The sequence below is a fragment of the Pantherophis guttatus genome, chromosome 5 (assembly GCF_059756535.1).
Source record: "Pantherophis guttatus breed Tessera chromosome 5, ASM5975653v1, whole genome shotgun sequence".
In the NCBI taxonomy this organism is placed as follows: Eukaryota; Metazoa; Chordata; class Lepidosauria; order Squamata; family Colubridae; genus Pantherophis; species Pantherophis guttatus.
In genome coordinates this window covers 24,971,298-24,987,319 of record NC_142067.1, presented here as the reverse complement: position 1 = coordinate 24,987,319, position 16,022 = coordinate 24,971,298, and the positions used below count along the sequence as shown (strand labels likewise).

Here is a 16,022-nt window from a genome sequence, read left to right as displayed (position 1 = left end):
TTTTCAGTGCCATGAATTTGAACAGTCGTTAAATGAATGGTTGTAAGTTAAGGGCTACCTATACTAGGGAAAATAGTATTAGAAAAAGCCTTAAACACTGGGTATCATGTTTGGTTCTGTATGATAAATACATGCATGCAGTAAAAAGCTGCTCCTTTTCAGATGTGGCATTTAAGGAAATGATTTTGGAAGGAAATTCTGTCACACGTGAAGGAACTTCTAAAAAAGTTTTTCACACATACATCACTAGTGGAAAAGATCACAGATTAACGAAAGCAGTCTCCTGGGATAAGACCTCTCAAGCCTCACCTTCAACTGTCATAATTCCCATGGTGTAGGCAATTTTGGGAGCTGAAGTCCGCCACATCCAAATGACACCAGGATGAGAGACATCGTTCTGAGTAAGGTGGTTACATATCCAAGACTTGAATGAGTTTTGCTTTTCCTCTCACTTGAGATTCAACAACAGGAGATGTTAGGCCTGGGGAAAAGTTTTCCAGGAGAAAGACTTGCCAAGAACTTCTTGTGGGATATTCTCATTATGACTAGCTGCTTTTGTCTCTATGGAGATGTTTATAGCTTATGGTGGTATTCAGAAACTAAGATAGGGAGCAAGGAGGAACCCTGGACCGGTAAATATAACCCTCCCAAACAGGGACCCCCCCCCTTGCTTCTAGTTCTGAAACCTCAATGGAGAAACATGCAAAAGCTTGAGGTCTAATGCTGAAAACCTAAATGCTGCTGCTGTAAGTTTGCTAGAGTGAAGAATAAGACTGCCATTTATTTGAGCTCATCTTTGTAAATATATGAATAACTTATTATTTTAATATTAGGATTGTTCTGTATAGCTGCTGGACGCTTTGTATAGAATCCTATAGTGTTTCTCAAAACACATGGCTCTTTCAAAGAAAATGTGCAGTTTTTCTTTGTAAGGGAAGGGCTTATCAATAATTGTGGTTTTGAATCTAAGGAAATCCCTGCTACGTTCAGGAATTGCCTGCTTTAAAATCTTACTAGGTTTTTATTAGTCTAAAGCCAAATTTGCAAACTCGCTGTGTACAGAAGTTTTTTAAAAAGTGACTTTCGATCATTAGATATCCTTCAAATATGTTTCGAAACAGGCATAGTATTCTGAAGTTTTTAATTCTCCATACCTGGAGGATATCTAATTGGGAATAAGTGTTGCTTCCTTAATGCATTGGGTGGGTGGTGGGGGAGAAACATGTGCAACATAAAACAAAGTTGACAATTTCTACTTGATCAAACCATTACCGTAAAAGTCAATTTTACTAAGTCAGATTTATGCAAATTAATCCCCAAATTAATTTCAGTTGCAACGCCAGCTTTTCACGCGCAACAAATTGCTTGCTCATCAGTTCCTTCCAAAACCAATGGCAGTTATCAGTAATCTGGTAGTACTTTTTTCAATTAACAAATTTTATTAAAAGGTAGAAGCTTTCAGATGTGTTAGAAAAAGTGCGGCCAGACTTTTTTCTTTTGCTGCTATAGACTCGCATGGCTATTCCCTTACAATGTCATTTATATAAATATTCTGCTCTTGTGCATTTGAAGTCTTATATTGTGAACTAAAATGCAATCTATTTTGTTAATATTTTCAATTGTTAAAATTTTACAATTGTCTTCAAAATATTTTATTTAAATTTGTATATTTTGTACATTTTTTTCCCTGCCTTCTATGTTCGATTGTCACCTTTTCATCTCCATATCTACTTTTACTCAGTGCGTTGATAAATGAGAGATGTCTCACCAGTGTTTAGCAAGCGGTAAAAATGTTAACCTAGTCAGTAAAAACTTGCAACAACAATTTTTAAGTTTCTATTTTTATGTTCATCAATTCTATTAATCCTCATGTACTTAATGGAAGCATGCTACAAACACTGGATCATAGAATAGTCTGATAAGGTGAGGATTTTTAATTCCTTTTCTTTAAGCCATTTTTTTTAAAAAATGAAATACTTTATTAAATATGTTTTTATCAGTTAGTGAATAGCTAATTATCAACAGGAGGAAGCAGACTATAAATGGCTTGCCTTAAATGTAGAATCAATATGCTTTCAAGGGTGTTTAAGCAGAAGCCATGTTCAGATATAAGCATTAATAGACTTTGTATTATCACTCACTTTCCTGTTAAACAGCTCATCATCACTTTTTGTCACTTTCTGATCATTCACATATATCTGCACACGCACACACATGCAGAGCCTGCACAACGTGAGCAAGTGGTTGTGGAAGGTACTGTTTGTTCTTGTCATCCAGATGTACTAGATTTCTAATAACGGATGTGTGTATTAAAGCCTGCTTTCCTGGATGAATGCCATATTTGGCAAGGTCAAAGTGCTTTGTATATATGATGCTGTCTCAATTAATTGCCGATTGCAATCTGTTGCCTTTCAGTATGTATCTCTTATTTTACTATGTGGTGTATTTACAGGGTAACAAAATGAAACAATCTTACTTAAGTTGTACAAAAGGAGTTTTCAACTTATGTGACGGACCTCTTCTGCATTTACCAAAATTTAGACATGTGTTGTACAGATACTACGTTGGGGTTCTAAATTTGAATTCTAAGTTTGAATTCCAAATTCATGCATGCAGCTTGGACTGTGGTAGAGTTAAATTTGCATGTTGTAGAGGGTTTTTTTTCAGAGAGGAAGGGAATACGGTAAAGTTCCATTGATGTTTATCAAAGTTCTGTAATTAGAACTTTTTAGTTGATTGTGACTGTGTTCCTAAAAACACCTTCTTAAGAAAGAATGTTGAATGCACTATTGAAAACAGGAAACTTGCTTCTGAGAAATTGTACATAGGATAGTGCTACGCATTTAAATTTTGTATACTACTGAAATTATATCATTGGTGCCTTCTTCTGAGACTGAAAGAAGTGTGAGAGCTTTAGAAAAACTTAACATGGAAATATGAGTAGGTTTTTTCCACCCCAACCTCTTATTGCAGTGTTCCACAGTCTGCTGCCCTTTATTATATGTATTGGACTAAAATAATACGGCCAGTGGGCACCAGGTTGGGAAAGCATGTTTTAACTCTCTGATAATAAATTCATAGTAGTTAGTTTCTCATTGCAAAAATGGTTAATATTTGGTAATACGTTTGTGCAAGGCATTTGAGGGAGGTAATTCGCAGACAACCTTTCTTTAAAGTATTAACACAGCCATAGCCTTCGGCAGGCTTGTGTGAGTGTTTTGAAGGCTGTCTCTACTCATCTACATTTGTGTGTAGAGATGACACAGAAGGACCATCTGAAAGCTGTGAATGTATATCCATGTACAGATAACCAGCTGGTAGCCTTGAAGAGGGCTGTCTCTCTCTCTCTCTCTTTGCAATAGTAATGTACTTTGTAAATTACCTCTTCCAAATGTTTCACACAATTCTGATTGTTACAGAGACTCATGATAAGGAATAATTACATCCTGTAACGCTCCTTATTTCTGAAGCAGAGGCCAAACCTTATGAAAACTGTGCCTGGTTTTTTGTTAAAAAAAAAAAATCAAACCTAGAATTCCTCAGGGTATATTTTCTCATTCTTCTTGGCACATATCCTAAGAAAAATCCTATCAAGTTTATTAAGTTTCTAGACGGTGAGGGATGTTAACCAGATCACACTCATGCTTTGTTTTGCAAATGCTGGAAGGGCGGTGAGTGATAAAATGACTGGGTTCCTCTCTTTCTGTTGTGCCTTTCAATGTACTTCTACTCCCAGGGGTACAAAGAATCAGTGTGGCACTCTTTGGAGTTGTATGTTACAATCTGTTGGAGAATATGGTGGTTTCTTTGGGAATACCCACCTTTTGATAATCAAGAAGCCATGAAATAATTTGTCCATATTTTTACTGAGTAAAATGTATATAAGTTTTTCTTCTATTTTTCTAATGATTTTCTCAGAATATATAATGGGTTCAAGATATAGTTACTTAAACATTGATGTTTCTGCCTCTCCACTGGAGCTTCTGGGTTTGTTTGGATTTTGGCTTCTCCCTTCCTTCAAATACAAAGTTTTGTTTTTTATTTTATATATGTGAAACTTCATTTAGAGCAAGGCCTCTGCTTCAATAACAAACCTGTTGAGGGATGCTGTAAATGTCTCCCTTTGGAGAGTGAGGTTTTTTGTTTTACTTTAGAGATCAATTTGTAAATAGGTAAACAGCATTAATTTGTTCCTTGAAATTTAAATAATGTTAATTTTGTCTTGCCTGTTCTAATAAATGTTCTGTTTAAACAAGTTGCGTGTAATTGCTGTTCTGTGTAGGAATCCAACTTCTGAATTTTGCCTTTTTGTTTTCAAATAGCTCTCCTGCTTAAGACAGTTGTGGTCTTAATATAATTTTTTCAACCATTTAATTAACATAAATTACTTAGCATAGGATGTGCCCTCTATCTCATTTTTCTATTCCTACCCCGCCCTCCCCCAGTGGCTTTTGTGGAGAAAGACAGATTATAGTTGTCTTGATTTCAAATGCTATCTCCAGCAGATTTAACTGGAGAAAGTAAGTGGTCCTCCTGCAACTCAGAGAAAATAGGAAGATGGGAGAAAATGGGTGGCAGAAAGTAGTCCTTCTTACCATTTGCTTTTGCCCCAACTAAAGAAAAAAGTATAAACCTCCCCTGGGAAAATAGCACAGTAGGAAAGAGGGACTTCCTCTGTTGAATTTAATGCATTGTCATGTCGTTTGGAACACAATGTCAAAATCCCAAAATAGCAGCGATCAATGGTAGGAGCACTGTAAAATATAGAACACCACTGAGGCAATGCAGCAAACGTGAAATGTGCTATAGGAAAGAAGAAAGGAAATACATATACATCACCCTTGTTGGCAACCTCTGCATAGCATATTGCAAAATTATTTTCAGTTGTATTTACAATCTGCACTGGTAATTCCATTATATTCAACTACAAAGCAAATACGTAGCATTTCTTATCAGTGAGGAATTATTGGAATGAGAGCAGTACTGGGAAGGCATTGCAGACTAAATATTGTGCCTTAGGCCAGTTTATGATATATATTGATTTATACATAGGGCTCGCGTGTGCTAATCATGTTTTCGAAAAGACAGCAAGCATGTGAGTTTTCAACTCAGTTAGCTTTAATAAAAAAAAATAAAAGTGTTACAATCGCTTTAGGGTTTCCTTTATTCACCAATATTAGATGATTTATTTTTATAAAGTTCCGTGTTTTCCCAAAAATAAGACAGGGTCTTATATTGATTTTTTTCTCCAAAAGACTCATTAGGGCTTATTTTCTGGTTAGGTCTTATTTTTGGGGAAATACGGTACTAAATGCATCCATCTGGCTGACAATCTTAACGGACTTATTTTAGGGTTAGGGTTTATATTACGAGCATCCTGAAAAAAAATCATGCTAGGACTTATTTTCTGGTTAGGTCTTATTTTTGGGGAAACAGGGTAAATGCACAATTTTGGTAGATGTTGTGAAGCTATAGAAAGAAATGCAGAAAGACACTATAATGTAATGCTGGAGCATGTTATTTATTACCATGAATATATTACACACACCTTTACACACGAACTGAAATAATACAAACGTTTTCTTCTAATTCAAACAGCCATGTATTATCAGACCACAAACCCCTGACAATGGTGGGGTGGTGGGTGGGCAGGAGACACTTTACATGAAGGTCTACCATATGTCCATGGGACATAAATGCAATTAGCGCAGACCCTAAAATACCTGATTTGGGTTCTTTAATCCAAAATATATCTTTGGGTTCATTTCTGGCTGATTTATTGATGATAAATATGACTTATAGCTTATCTCTCCAAAGTTCTTTCTAAGATCATCATTTCACCCTACCTGTTTATTTTCTTCATGAATTACTTTGAAGAACCTTTAGGCAACCTATGGAAGATTTTTTCTGAGAATATTTGGTGGCCAGAATGAATTTTGATGATTTCCAGGAAAGACAAATAGTGGATACAGGGAAACACAACTCATAATTTTTTGTAACTGCCACATCTTGTTTGAAGCTCAGAGATATGTACTGTAGTACTGTATTGCCACGCTTGTCCCTAAAAGAAGGATTACAGTGGAAATGAGATTGCATTCTTGGTTTCGAGGTAAGATAGAACAGTTTGGTGAAAAGAATGGCAAGTGTGCTACTGTATGCTTCCAGCATTGCATTGTTCCCTAAACTATCTGCCGGCAAGTCATGTCAAAGGCCATCTGTTAACTTTTCAGGGCAACTGTTTTACTCTAGTGTCTTAAATGTAGTAGGAGGGTATGCACACACATCTTGTTCCTCACCTATTTCCATTTGGATCTTCAACTAGTACAGTGTATTTACCAAACCTACACATTTTTAATTATGAAACCATCTCCAATGTTTTTCACAAGCTTACGTTAAAACATTCTTAATGTAAGTCAAGGTTTCTAGTTTAAAAATAAATTATTGCGGGGGCGGAGGGGCAGAAGGGAGACTTACCTAATATATCAGTAAGTAAAGGTAAAGGTTCCCTTCGCACATATGTGCTAGTCATTCCTGACTCTAGGGGGCGGTGCTCATCTCCATTTCAAAGCCAAGAGCCAGCACTGTCTGAAGACGTCTCCGTGGTCATGTGGCCGGCATGACTAAACGCCAAAGGCGCACAGAATGCTGTTACCTTCCCACCAAAGGTGGTCCCTATTTTTCTACTTGCATTTTTTACGTGTTTTCAAACTGCTAGGTTGGCAGAAGCTGGGACAAGTAACGGGCTCATCCCGTTACGTGGCACTAGGGATTCAAACTGCTGAACTGCTGACCTTTTGATCGACAAGCTCAGCTTCTTAGCCACTGGTCCATTGCATCCTTTAATATATCAGTACAATATAGTATAATATACCATAGCTATTCTTTGGGAGAATTCTGTCAAGGCTGATTTCTTACTTCTTAAATCTTTCCAGGAGCACCACTTATTCATTGGGCAAAGTTCTCTCATTTTTCTTTCCAGTACTGCAATTACTAGAATATAAGATTCAAAAGAATCTTTTGATCTTTGCAGCACCTTTTGCCCCGTACACTTGGAGCAATTTTGTCCAACACTGAGTTTGAAATGATAGAAGCAAGAGTCAAAGTTAGGAATCGCTTTTCCAAGCTAGTTTTTGTACTTCCTTTCATACAAGCTGATTGGTTTAAACCTAATTAGGAAAAGGGATACACACCTGGCATTGAGATTTAAATGCCCACAAGAACTACAAAGAACATAATTCATCCTGCTCTTGTGCTTTAAATGCTGTGAAATGGAAGCTGCACAAAAACAAGTTTCTTTTAACTTTGTACAGAACTCTTGTAACACATAACTAGTATTGTTGGGCTGTTGGACTATCCCCATTGCGTATCTTCATTAGTTTCATAAGTGCAGGGAAGCTGGTCATAGAAAGTTATAAAGGATGTTACATTGGGTGAGCCAAAGCAATTTGGCAGTTCCATTGGGATGATTGCCTTTTGTTTCAATCCTTTGTGCCATCTCAAAAATGAGTTTAACATGTTTCACAAGTGGTTTGCGAAGGTGGCACAAAGGCGGTGGTGAATTGGGCCTTCTGTGTTTTGGTATTGCTTAGCAATGTAACATCATGCAAATGATAGTTTTCTGCCTGAGATTAAAAGCAGTGAATTATGATACAGAAGGAAAAAGTTGCCCGTGTTGTTAAGGATGTAGAAAATAATCAGTATAGCATACATGGGTGATGACTACCTTCTAGACTGCCATTTGCATAGAAATAACGGTTGGGATTGAGCTTTTGTCGGCTGGCTCTGACCACCATCAGCTGAAATCCCCATCATAGCTGGAAGCATTATTGTGTATGGGGTGGGGGTGGGGGAAATGAAACAACTTTAACAGAGATGCCAATGGACAAATCACTCATCTGTCAATGACTAGCTCCATAGCCTGTAAGCAAAGAGTGATACATAACTTATAGGACAATAGAAGAACAAATAGATCATCGTCTTGGTAACATGGATTAGATGAGCCAACACTGTTCACAATGATAACATAACAAGTGGACAAGCGTACTGTGGCATTCTCTGTCTTCAGGCATTTAAGTATAAAAAGTGGATAAAATTGCATTAGTAAGTCATTGTCTCTACCTTCCTGTTCTCAGTTCATTTTGCCCTTATGTAAAATCTAATTCTGCAGTTGGTGTTACTTACAAACATGACATGAGCTAATCTAAGAAGATGTTCTTAATATCATAGTATCATGCAAGGCAGCTACAAAAATAAAGTCCTAAGGGGGGAAAATCAGTCTTGTTACTTTGTACACAATGGAATTAGGCCCCAAATCTGTGGTTGTCATCAGACAATGCTGGCTAGCTCTTGAGGTGAAGTTTAGGCTTTACCAGCAATTCCCAAACACTAAGCAGACTTTCTGGACTAAGTGTTTGTACAAACTTCAGCAAAGTATTTGTCATAGCATGTTTTTCGCTATACCTATTCCTGCTTTCTCACGTAATGTGGCCCTTTGAACAGTTCTTAAATTGATGGACTCATCCATGGCTGTGCAAAATATACACTAAGCCACAGCCATTACTTGAGAATCAAAGTGCCACACAGATATCAAATAACAAGACCTACATTTGCTTAACTCAGGCTTGCCCAACGCAGCATTAGTGAGATTTCTGGGCTACAAATCCCTTAATTCCCAAAAAGTAGGTTAAGAGCCATGTGAGCTTGCAGTCCAATATATCTGGAGGCATTTAACTGGGGAAGGCTGACTTAGGCAATATATGCTCCACAAGCATTCAAGTGCTAGCATCAATGCTTTTACAGTCTAGTCTAACATACTGTATTTGACAACATGCTAGAACTCACCTTCTAACACATCAAAGACAATAAGGGGTATTGGCTGCATACTTTTCATACTTTCACTGAGATCAAGAATCATCTCAAAATATATTACTATCCTGTCTCCTACACTTTAGGAAGCCAGTCTACATTTGAGCAACTAGAATACCCCATTCAATGCTACTACTAAATACATATTTGGGTACCAGTGTTCAGATGGCAATTAAGAAAAGCAGAAATACTGAACCCAGTGGGTTGGCCATAAACTGAGACAAAATTCTGTGAATATGGAATAAGTGGAAGTGCACAATGTTAATGGTCAAGTTTAGGCCCCTGCTTTTAGAGCCGTATCTGGTATCCCTGACAAAGTTGCTCAATATGCCAATACTGCATACAACCACAACATAACTGACTAATCAATGATCAAAGGCAACCTTCTCAGCTTGCAAATTGCTTCACTGGCATTAAATAATGAGCTACAAGCAGCTGCCTGGAATGACTATGCCTTTGGCCATCTCTGTGAATGAGAAGCAATTTCTGTCAGTAGAGTTGGGGTTTTTTATATGCAAAAGAGAGCAAAATACAGTCAAAGAACATCCAAACTACTTCATGTCTTCAATCGAACTTATTAGTATATTGACTGTAAGTTAGGATTTCAGCCAAAGTTTGATGGTCACTGTACAAAGAAAGGTTTTATGGTGTTCGGGGGGAGGATATTTATGTTCATATTTATATATATATATATTAACTTGCTAACAATTTAGAAACCTTAAAAAAAAGTCAGTCACTCTTATGAGCTAAAGAAAGAAAGTAACTGACTGACTACAATTGCAAGATCTAATACTGAGCCTGGAAGATGAGTGACCATGGTAGGCATTGTGTGTAGAAAACCAATTATCATTTTTGAAGTCAGTAACTAGTTAAGAATTCAAAAGTCGCTGGTGTTCTGCTTTAGAAAATGTACCACTTGGTGGTCATTTAGAAGATGCTTCTCCTTTTTTCTAACTTTTTTCTAGTCTGGGTAGAAATGTTCCTGGGAAGCTTTGACCCCAGCCACCCCTCCCTCCCCCCCCCAAAAAAATTCCTTTCAGAATAATTTTTAGGCACATTTTAGAAAATTGCTGCCTTGAAAATATCAGCACTTTTTGCAGAATTAGTTCATGAAAAATTGCAATTCAGAACAGCTTCGGTTACACATGCAGAGCTGTATATGTAGGCCTTCTGGCTGTTGAGTACGTTTTTGTGCCTGGATCTCAATACAATCCATACCCCACCAAAGCCACAGATGTAAGCAGAGCTATTTGCAACTAACCTGAAATATTATTGTGGAAAAAGAAATCATTCTGGGTGAATGATAAGTAACAATTTTCCAGTGCTTTTGCCTCTAATCCCAGAAGATGTTTCCATGCATCAGACTACATTGCTATTTTTTTTTGGACCTCATATGCTAGTTTTGAGTTGCTGATGCTGAAATGACAAAAGTACATTGCTTAATCATAAGGAACTAGAGAACATGTGGGAACAGCAACGAATCTTTCACTGCAGTTCATAACAACTCGCTTGGACTGCAGTTTTCCATATTCTGGGCCAAGTCTATTTAAGTAGCTGCATTGGTCTGTCATCTTGGTACTGTGCTGACTTTAGCTGGAGTTGGGGGTCCTGATGAAGAGCGATAAATGCGCGTCGGAGAAGTTGGAGATAGTTTAACAGGACTCATGGGTTCTGAGGTCTGGAGTTTCCACAGCAACTCTTCGTTTGTCCTGCTCAGCCTCTTTTTTTCCTTGCTTTCCTTCTCCACATATTCTTGGAGGTTAGCATTTTCTTCAGATAACTGTCTGGAGAAGGTGACAAGACAACATCAAACTTGACTTTCGTAATTATCAGATGCTCACCTTGCACACCTTTGTGTTCTGATCAGCCCATCCCCTTTCTAACCCTACCTTCCTGCTATTGCTTTCATCCAAGAAAAGTAACCTCAGACCAATTCAAATTGACAACAGCTCATAATACGGTGCTTTCATGATCTGATATAAAGTACTGTATTTTTTGGAGTATAAGACGCACCTACCTTTTTTTCTGAGAGAAAACAAGAAAAAGAAATCTGCCTCTGCCTCCCAGCAATTTTGTCTCGTTGCAGCAAATAGCAAACAGCCTGCTTTACTTTCATTTTCGTTTTCAGCATAGCTGGATTAGCCCAAGAAAAAAAAATCTGCTCCCAGCAATTTACCTCCTTGCAGCAAACAGCAGAGGCCCACGCAGCAATAAGCAATGGCAATCCCAGCAGCCTGAAACAGCTGAGAGTCGGGGACAATCATACTTGTGCTAATTAGGCTGTGCTGAAGCTGAAATGGGCTGTTTCTTCTTGCTGCTTGCTGCAAGGAGGTAAATTGCTGGGAGGCAGAGGCCAAAGGGTGGGGGCCTTTGGGTGGGAGGGGCTACATTTGGTGTATAAGACACACCAAATTTTCACACCCTTTTAGGGAGGGAAACGTGCGTTTTAAAGTCCAAAAAATATGGTAGATCAATCCCTCATCCTACACTTCACATTTGGTAAAATGTATCTGGATAAGGCCCCTAGTTATAAAGACCTTAGGTAGTAGATTAGTCTGAGACAACCAGTGCCAGATGAAAAGAGGAATTTAGATGTACTCCAGTATACAGATTTTGAAACACCTCTTTCAAATAGCACAGCTATAGCTATCTAGCTAACAAATAAGGAAGTCTGTGCCCTAATAAATGTATATGTGATCCTTGAAGCTGTTTGTTTCTTACAACAAACTGCTCACCTGCATTTTGTTTCATAACTAGGATTATTCATAATTTTTTTAAACTCTTGATTATTTTGCAACTTTTTTTGCTTCTACTCCTTCAAAGGAAAAAGTTGATGAAATTTTCTGCCAAAGACTCAAGGAAGGAACAACGTGGTTAGACAAGCATCCTTAACATTGGTGCAACAATGGGCAATGATGTTTTACATCACGTGGCTACATAAAGATAAGCAAAGGTCAACAACCCTACTTCAGCAAGGCATTTCTGACTCATGTACTATCACTCACCATTGGGAAGTGAACTTATGAAATGTCATTATGGTCAAATAAGAACTCAAACAATTCATGGATGTTGTAATTTGAATCAGGCAATCTTTGATTCATAGTTTAGTCTCGTAGAGTACAATCCTGTAAATGTTTACTTGGGATGCTGTAGAAATTTATTTGGCCTCCATTTTTTTAAAGGAATGTTTTCCATTCGCATTTCTTGACTTGCACCCCTCCATGGATCAGAATACTGTCTAGTTCAAGCAATACACATACATAGAAAATGTACAAAAAAAATGCAGATTTTACAGAAAATATGCAAGCTAAGTTCATATTTTCAGTGCATTTACCAATGGGCAAAAAACTATGACCAAACACATGAAGATACCTTCATAACTATTTGTAAATAATTCCTGCATGAACTCTCAATGTATAGAGTAATGTTCATATTCTTCCAGTATTCTGATTTCTTGAGCAATAGCAGCAAAGTAAACATAAAAAAGACATGCGGTAATTAAATCCATTGATAGTTGCCTTTATCCCAGTGGTGGGTTGTTACCAGTTTGCCCCGGTTTGTGCGAACCGGTAGCAGCGGCAGTGGGAAGCTCCGCCCACCCACCCGGATGCTTCTGCGCATGTGCAGAAGTGTTGCAAGCGCGCACCCACGAGCAAACCAGTAGCGACGGGTTTTGAAACCTGCCCCTGCTTTAACTTCTTGCTCTGTAGAAAACATTTAAACTGACCTTGTCACCACAGTGTTGTTATCAATCCTGGCTTTGAGGTCTTCATTTTGTTGCTGTAGTACTTGAATTTTTTCTTCTAGAATTAAGTTCTTTTCTGCCTAAAGAGATAGGCAGGCTGTTATATTTACCACAAACATGGGTGTCTGTGAGGGGTGGGACTGGGAAAATGATGAAAATATTTTGACAATATGATGCAACCCTGAGCTTTTCTACAAAAACATTGTTAACAAAGCATTCATGTCAATAAGGGGGAAATGGTGCATAGAGTTTGGTTATTCTGAGAAATTCTATAGATGCCTCTAAATCCAAGCAACTTGTACTGGAGACTTTCTCCAAAATATTATGATATAAAAGTTATCCCACAAGTCATTTCCACTGAGATCTGAATTAAACCACACATACATTCACCCCTGGAATCTAATAATTAGGAAATTAGGATTACTGTAACCACACGTAACATGCAGTCACGGCAGACAAAAATTTCTAAGAACTTGTCACTAACAATTCTATATTAGTTGCTGATCAAATGTTGTCATTGGAAACAATTTTTGCCAGGCAAGGAGAATGTGAGTGAAGTTCTAAAAAAATCCAAAACACACTGATTGGAAATGGTGAGAGCATCTGCGGATATCTAATTAGGCAAGATTGTTCTGATAGATAAGTAACAACATATTGATCTTTGCTTTTTAATCGCTCTTCAAGTTTTTCATAAACAATTAGAAATAGCAGCAAATGAGACCTCACCAGCCTTTCTAGCTCCATGATCCTCTTTTCTTGTTGATGAATGAGTACATTCTTCATTTCCAGAATCTGCTTTAAGCTCTTCATATCTTCTTCTAAATGCTGATATGGAGCCAGGGCAACCTAAAAGAATGAAGAATGATATGAGAAGCAGCACTCAGAGATGGGTTTCAGCAGCTTCTGACCAGTCCTGGAGAACCGGTAGCGGAAATTTTGAGTAGTTCAGAGAACCGGTAGTAAAAATTCTGACTGGCCCCGTCCCCATCTATTCTCTGCCTCCCAAGTCCCAGCTGATCGGGAGGAAATGTGGATTTTGCAGTAACCTTCCCCTGCCATGCCCACCAAGCCATGTCCACCAAGCCATGTCACGTCCACCAAGCCATGCCCACAGAACCGGTAGTAAAAGATTTTGAAACCCACCACTGGTAGCACTCTTGTATCACCCAGGACAGAGGCTCCTTTGCTCAGTGGTATAAAAATAATACAAACTGAATTAGTACGAATCGGTCCTGGTTTAATTAAATTGGCAATTTGAATACAAATAGATTAAAGTAAACAGCAAAATGCTGTTTGTTGCAGCTGAACTGACTGAAGCTTCTCTGAGGTTTAACCAGGAAAAAAATCCATTCAGAAGCTGTGAAGGGAAGGTTCAGAATGCTTGCACCGGCTTCATATTTTGACAGGATGGAATGAAAACAGCAGGGATGGTAGACTTATTCGTAAACATTAATCCAGAGTGTTGCAGTCTTACAGTTTCAAAGATTTCAGCATAATAATTTTCTGAAATATTTTCCCTATGAAGGTGGGATTGGGAATAAGGAAAGGACAGCACAGCAATCTTCAATTTGTCTAGCAAAAAACATGTAAAGAAGTTTGTTCAACCAATACAAAAAAAGTCCTATTTCAATTTCAAAATATTGAAAAACTGTTTAAAAACTAAGTCCTTATTTTTTTAATTTGATTCTCAGGTGGTCTAGGTTTGGCATGACAATTAAGAAAGCCCATGGATGTTTCTCTGAACCCTATCTGCATAGGGTTATGCAGATTTGATGCTTTTTATTACTGGAATATGTGGGGTGCCAGGCAGGGGTGGGTTCTACTTTACTATCGGTTCGTAGCGGGAGCGCATGCTCAGATCACTCATGATGATGTCATGGTGGGTGGGCGGAGCCTCCCGCCAGTTTTACTACCGGTTCTATAGAACCGGACCAAACTGGGAGCAACCCACCACTGGTGCCAGGGGATTGGCCTAACTAGTTGGCAGGCTTGACTTTATCCATAACTTCAGTGGGGTGCCAGCTAGGTAGAAGACATTTGTAAAGTCTGGCCAGTTCTGGACAGACTTAATTATGTCAAAACTGTGTCTTTTTGGCAATACTCTATATTCATTATTTACTTAGCAGAAATACCATGAGATAAAGAGCCATAGTGATTGGCAGACTATAGAGAAAAATAACCTTCATAGGCTGTTTTTTTTAAAACTAGCAAATATTTGGGCCAGCACTCATAAGTATTAATCTGGCCACCAGCTACCCACTGGTGACAGACTTAAATTTGCCTCCTGCATGCAGAATTTATAAATGTATGTAACTGCTCAGCTTTAAACCCAGATTGAGAGTGCTAGGAGCTGAGTGCAACTCTTATTTGTGTTGACAAAGCCAGCGTAGAAGCATAAGTTTCCACCAGCATAAAAGAGAAGAAAGGGAAGGTTTTGAGTCTGTCCACCAGAAAGAAACGGAAAGCCAAGAAAGTGATTGAAGGACAAAGCAATCTCACCCAATCACAAAAGTGATCCAAAAGCCAGATTGAAATGGTACAATTATTTAGCCAGCTTCTTATGTCAATATCAGACAGCCCACTGGACCAACAACCTCTCACAGTGGTGAAATCCAAATTTTTTTTACTACCGGTTCTGTGGGTGTGGCTTGGCGGGCATGGCTTGGTGGGTGTGGCAGGGGAAGGATAGTGCAAAATCTCCATTCCCACCTCACTCCTGGGGGAAGGATATTGCAAAATCTCCATTCCCACCCCACTCTGGGGCCAGCCAGAGGTGGTATTTGCCAGTTCTCCGAACTACTCAAAATTTCCGCTACTGGTTCTCCAGAACCTGTCAGAACCTGCTGGATTTCACCCTTGATCAATATATCTAAAGTATATCAGTATATCTTTAGAAGGGACATATATTGAGTACCTCTAGTTGTTCTTCAGTGTTTTTCTTCAATGCCTCTTCAAATCGTTTTGCCTTGTCCTTTAGAGACTGGCTTTGAAAAGTGAGAGTATCTACCTGGTCCTGTAAATGATATTAAACACAACCACTTCTCAGTGATGATCTAATTCACCTCTGGGCAAACATTTTAGATAGTTCTTCTGAAACAAAAAGTAATTGTTTTAAGTAAAACCCAAGATTAGTATTATAGAGCCTCAAGGCAAATCTGTCAGACATGAGCTACTAATTAATGTTGAGGAAGCGTCCTACTGGCTCCAGCAATTAATGGGAGAGGAGAAAGAGGAGAAAAGGACGAGGAAGAGGATCTTCTCCCCTGCGGGAATGAACCTGAGCTTTACGGCCATTTTTCTTCACCATTTTGATTACATAAAATATCCCTTCCTTAACTGAAAGGAGAGGAGGAGGGGCCAACTGGAGAAGGATGTGACTGAGCAGCAGAAACAGCACCTTATTTCTCCTTCT

At 38.4% G+C, this 16,022-nt stretch overlaps 1 protein-coding gene across 3 annotated transcripts in view; it reads right to left on the bottom strand.

The window, feature by feature from the left end:
- Positions 1-10,051: 10,051 nt before the first annotated feature.
- Positions 10,052-16,022, bottom strand: part of MTUS2 (microtubule associated scaffold protein 2) — a 329,331-nt gene continuing 323,360 nt past the window's right edge. For all 3 annotated transcript variants that reach the window (XM_087894733.1, XM_034410840.3, XM_034410861.3), the window contains 4 exons: positions 15,525-15,623; positions 13,337-13,456; positions 12,593-12,690; positions 10,052-10,649 (listed from right to left, as the gene is read on the bottom strand). In XM_087894733.1, the coding sequence (XP_087750859.1) occupies positions 10,433-10,649; positions 12,593-12,690; positions 13,337-13,456; positions 15,525-15,623 (534 nt within the window). In that variant the 3' untranslated portion in view covers positions 10,052-10,432. The remainder of the gene's footprint in view (positions 10,650-12,592; positions 12,691-13,336; positions 13,457-15,524; positions 15,624-16,022) is intronic.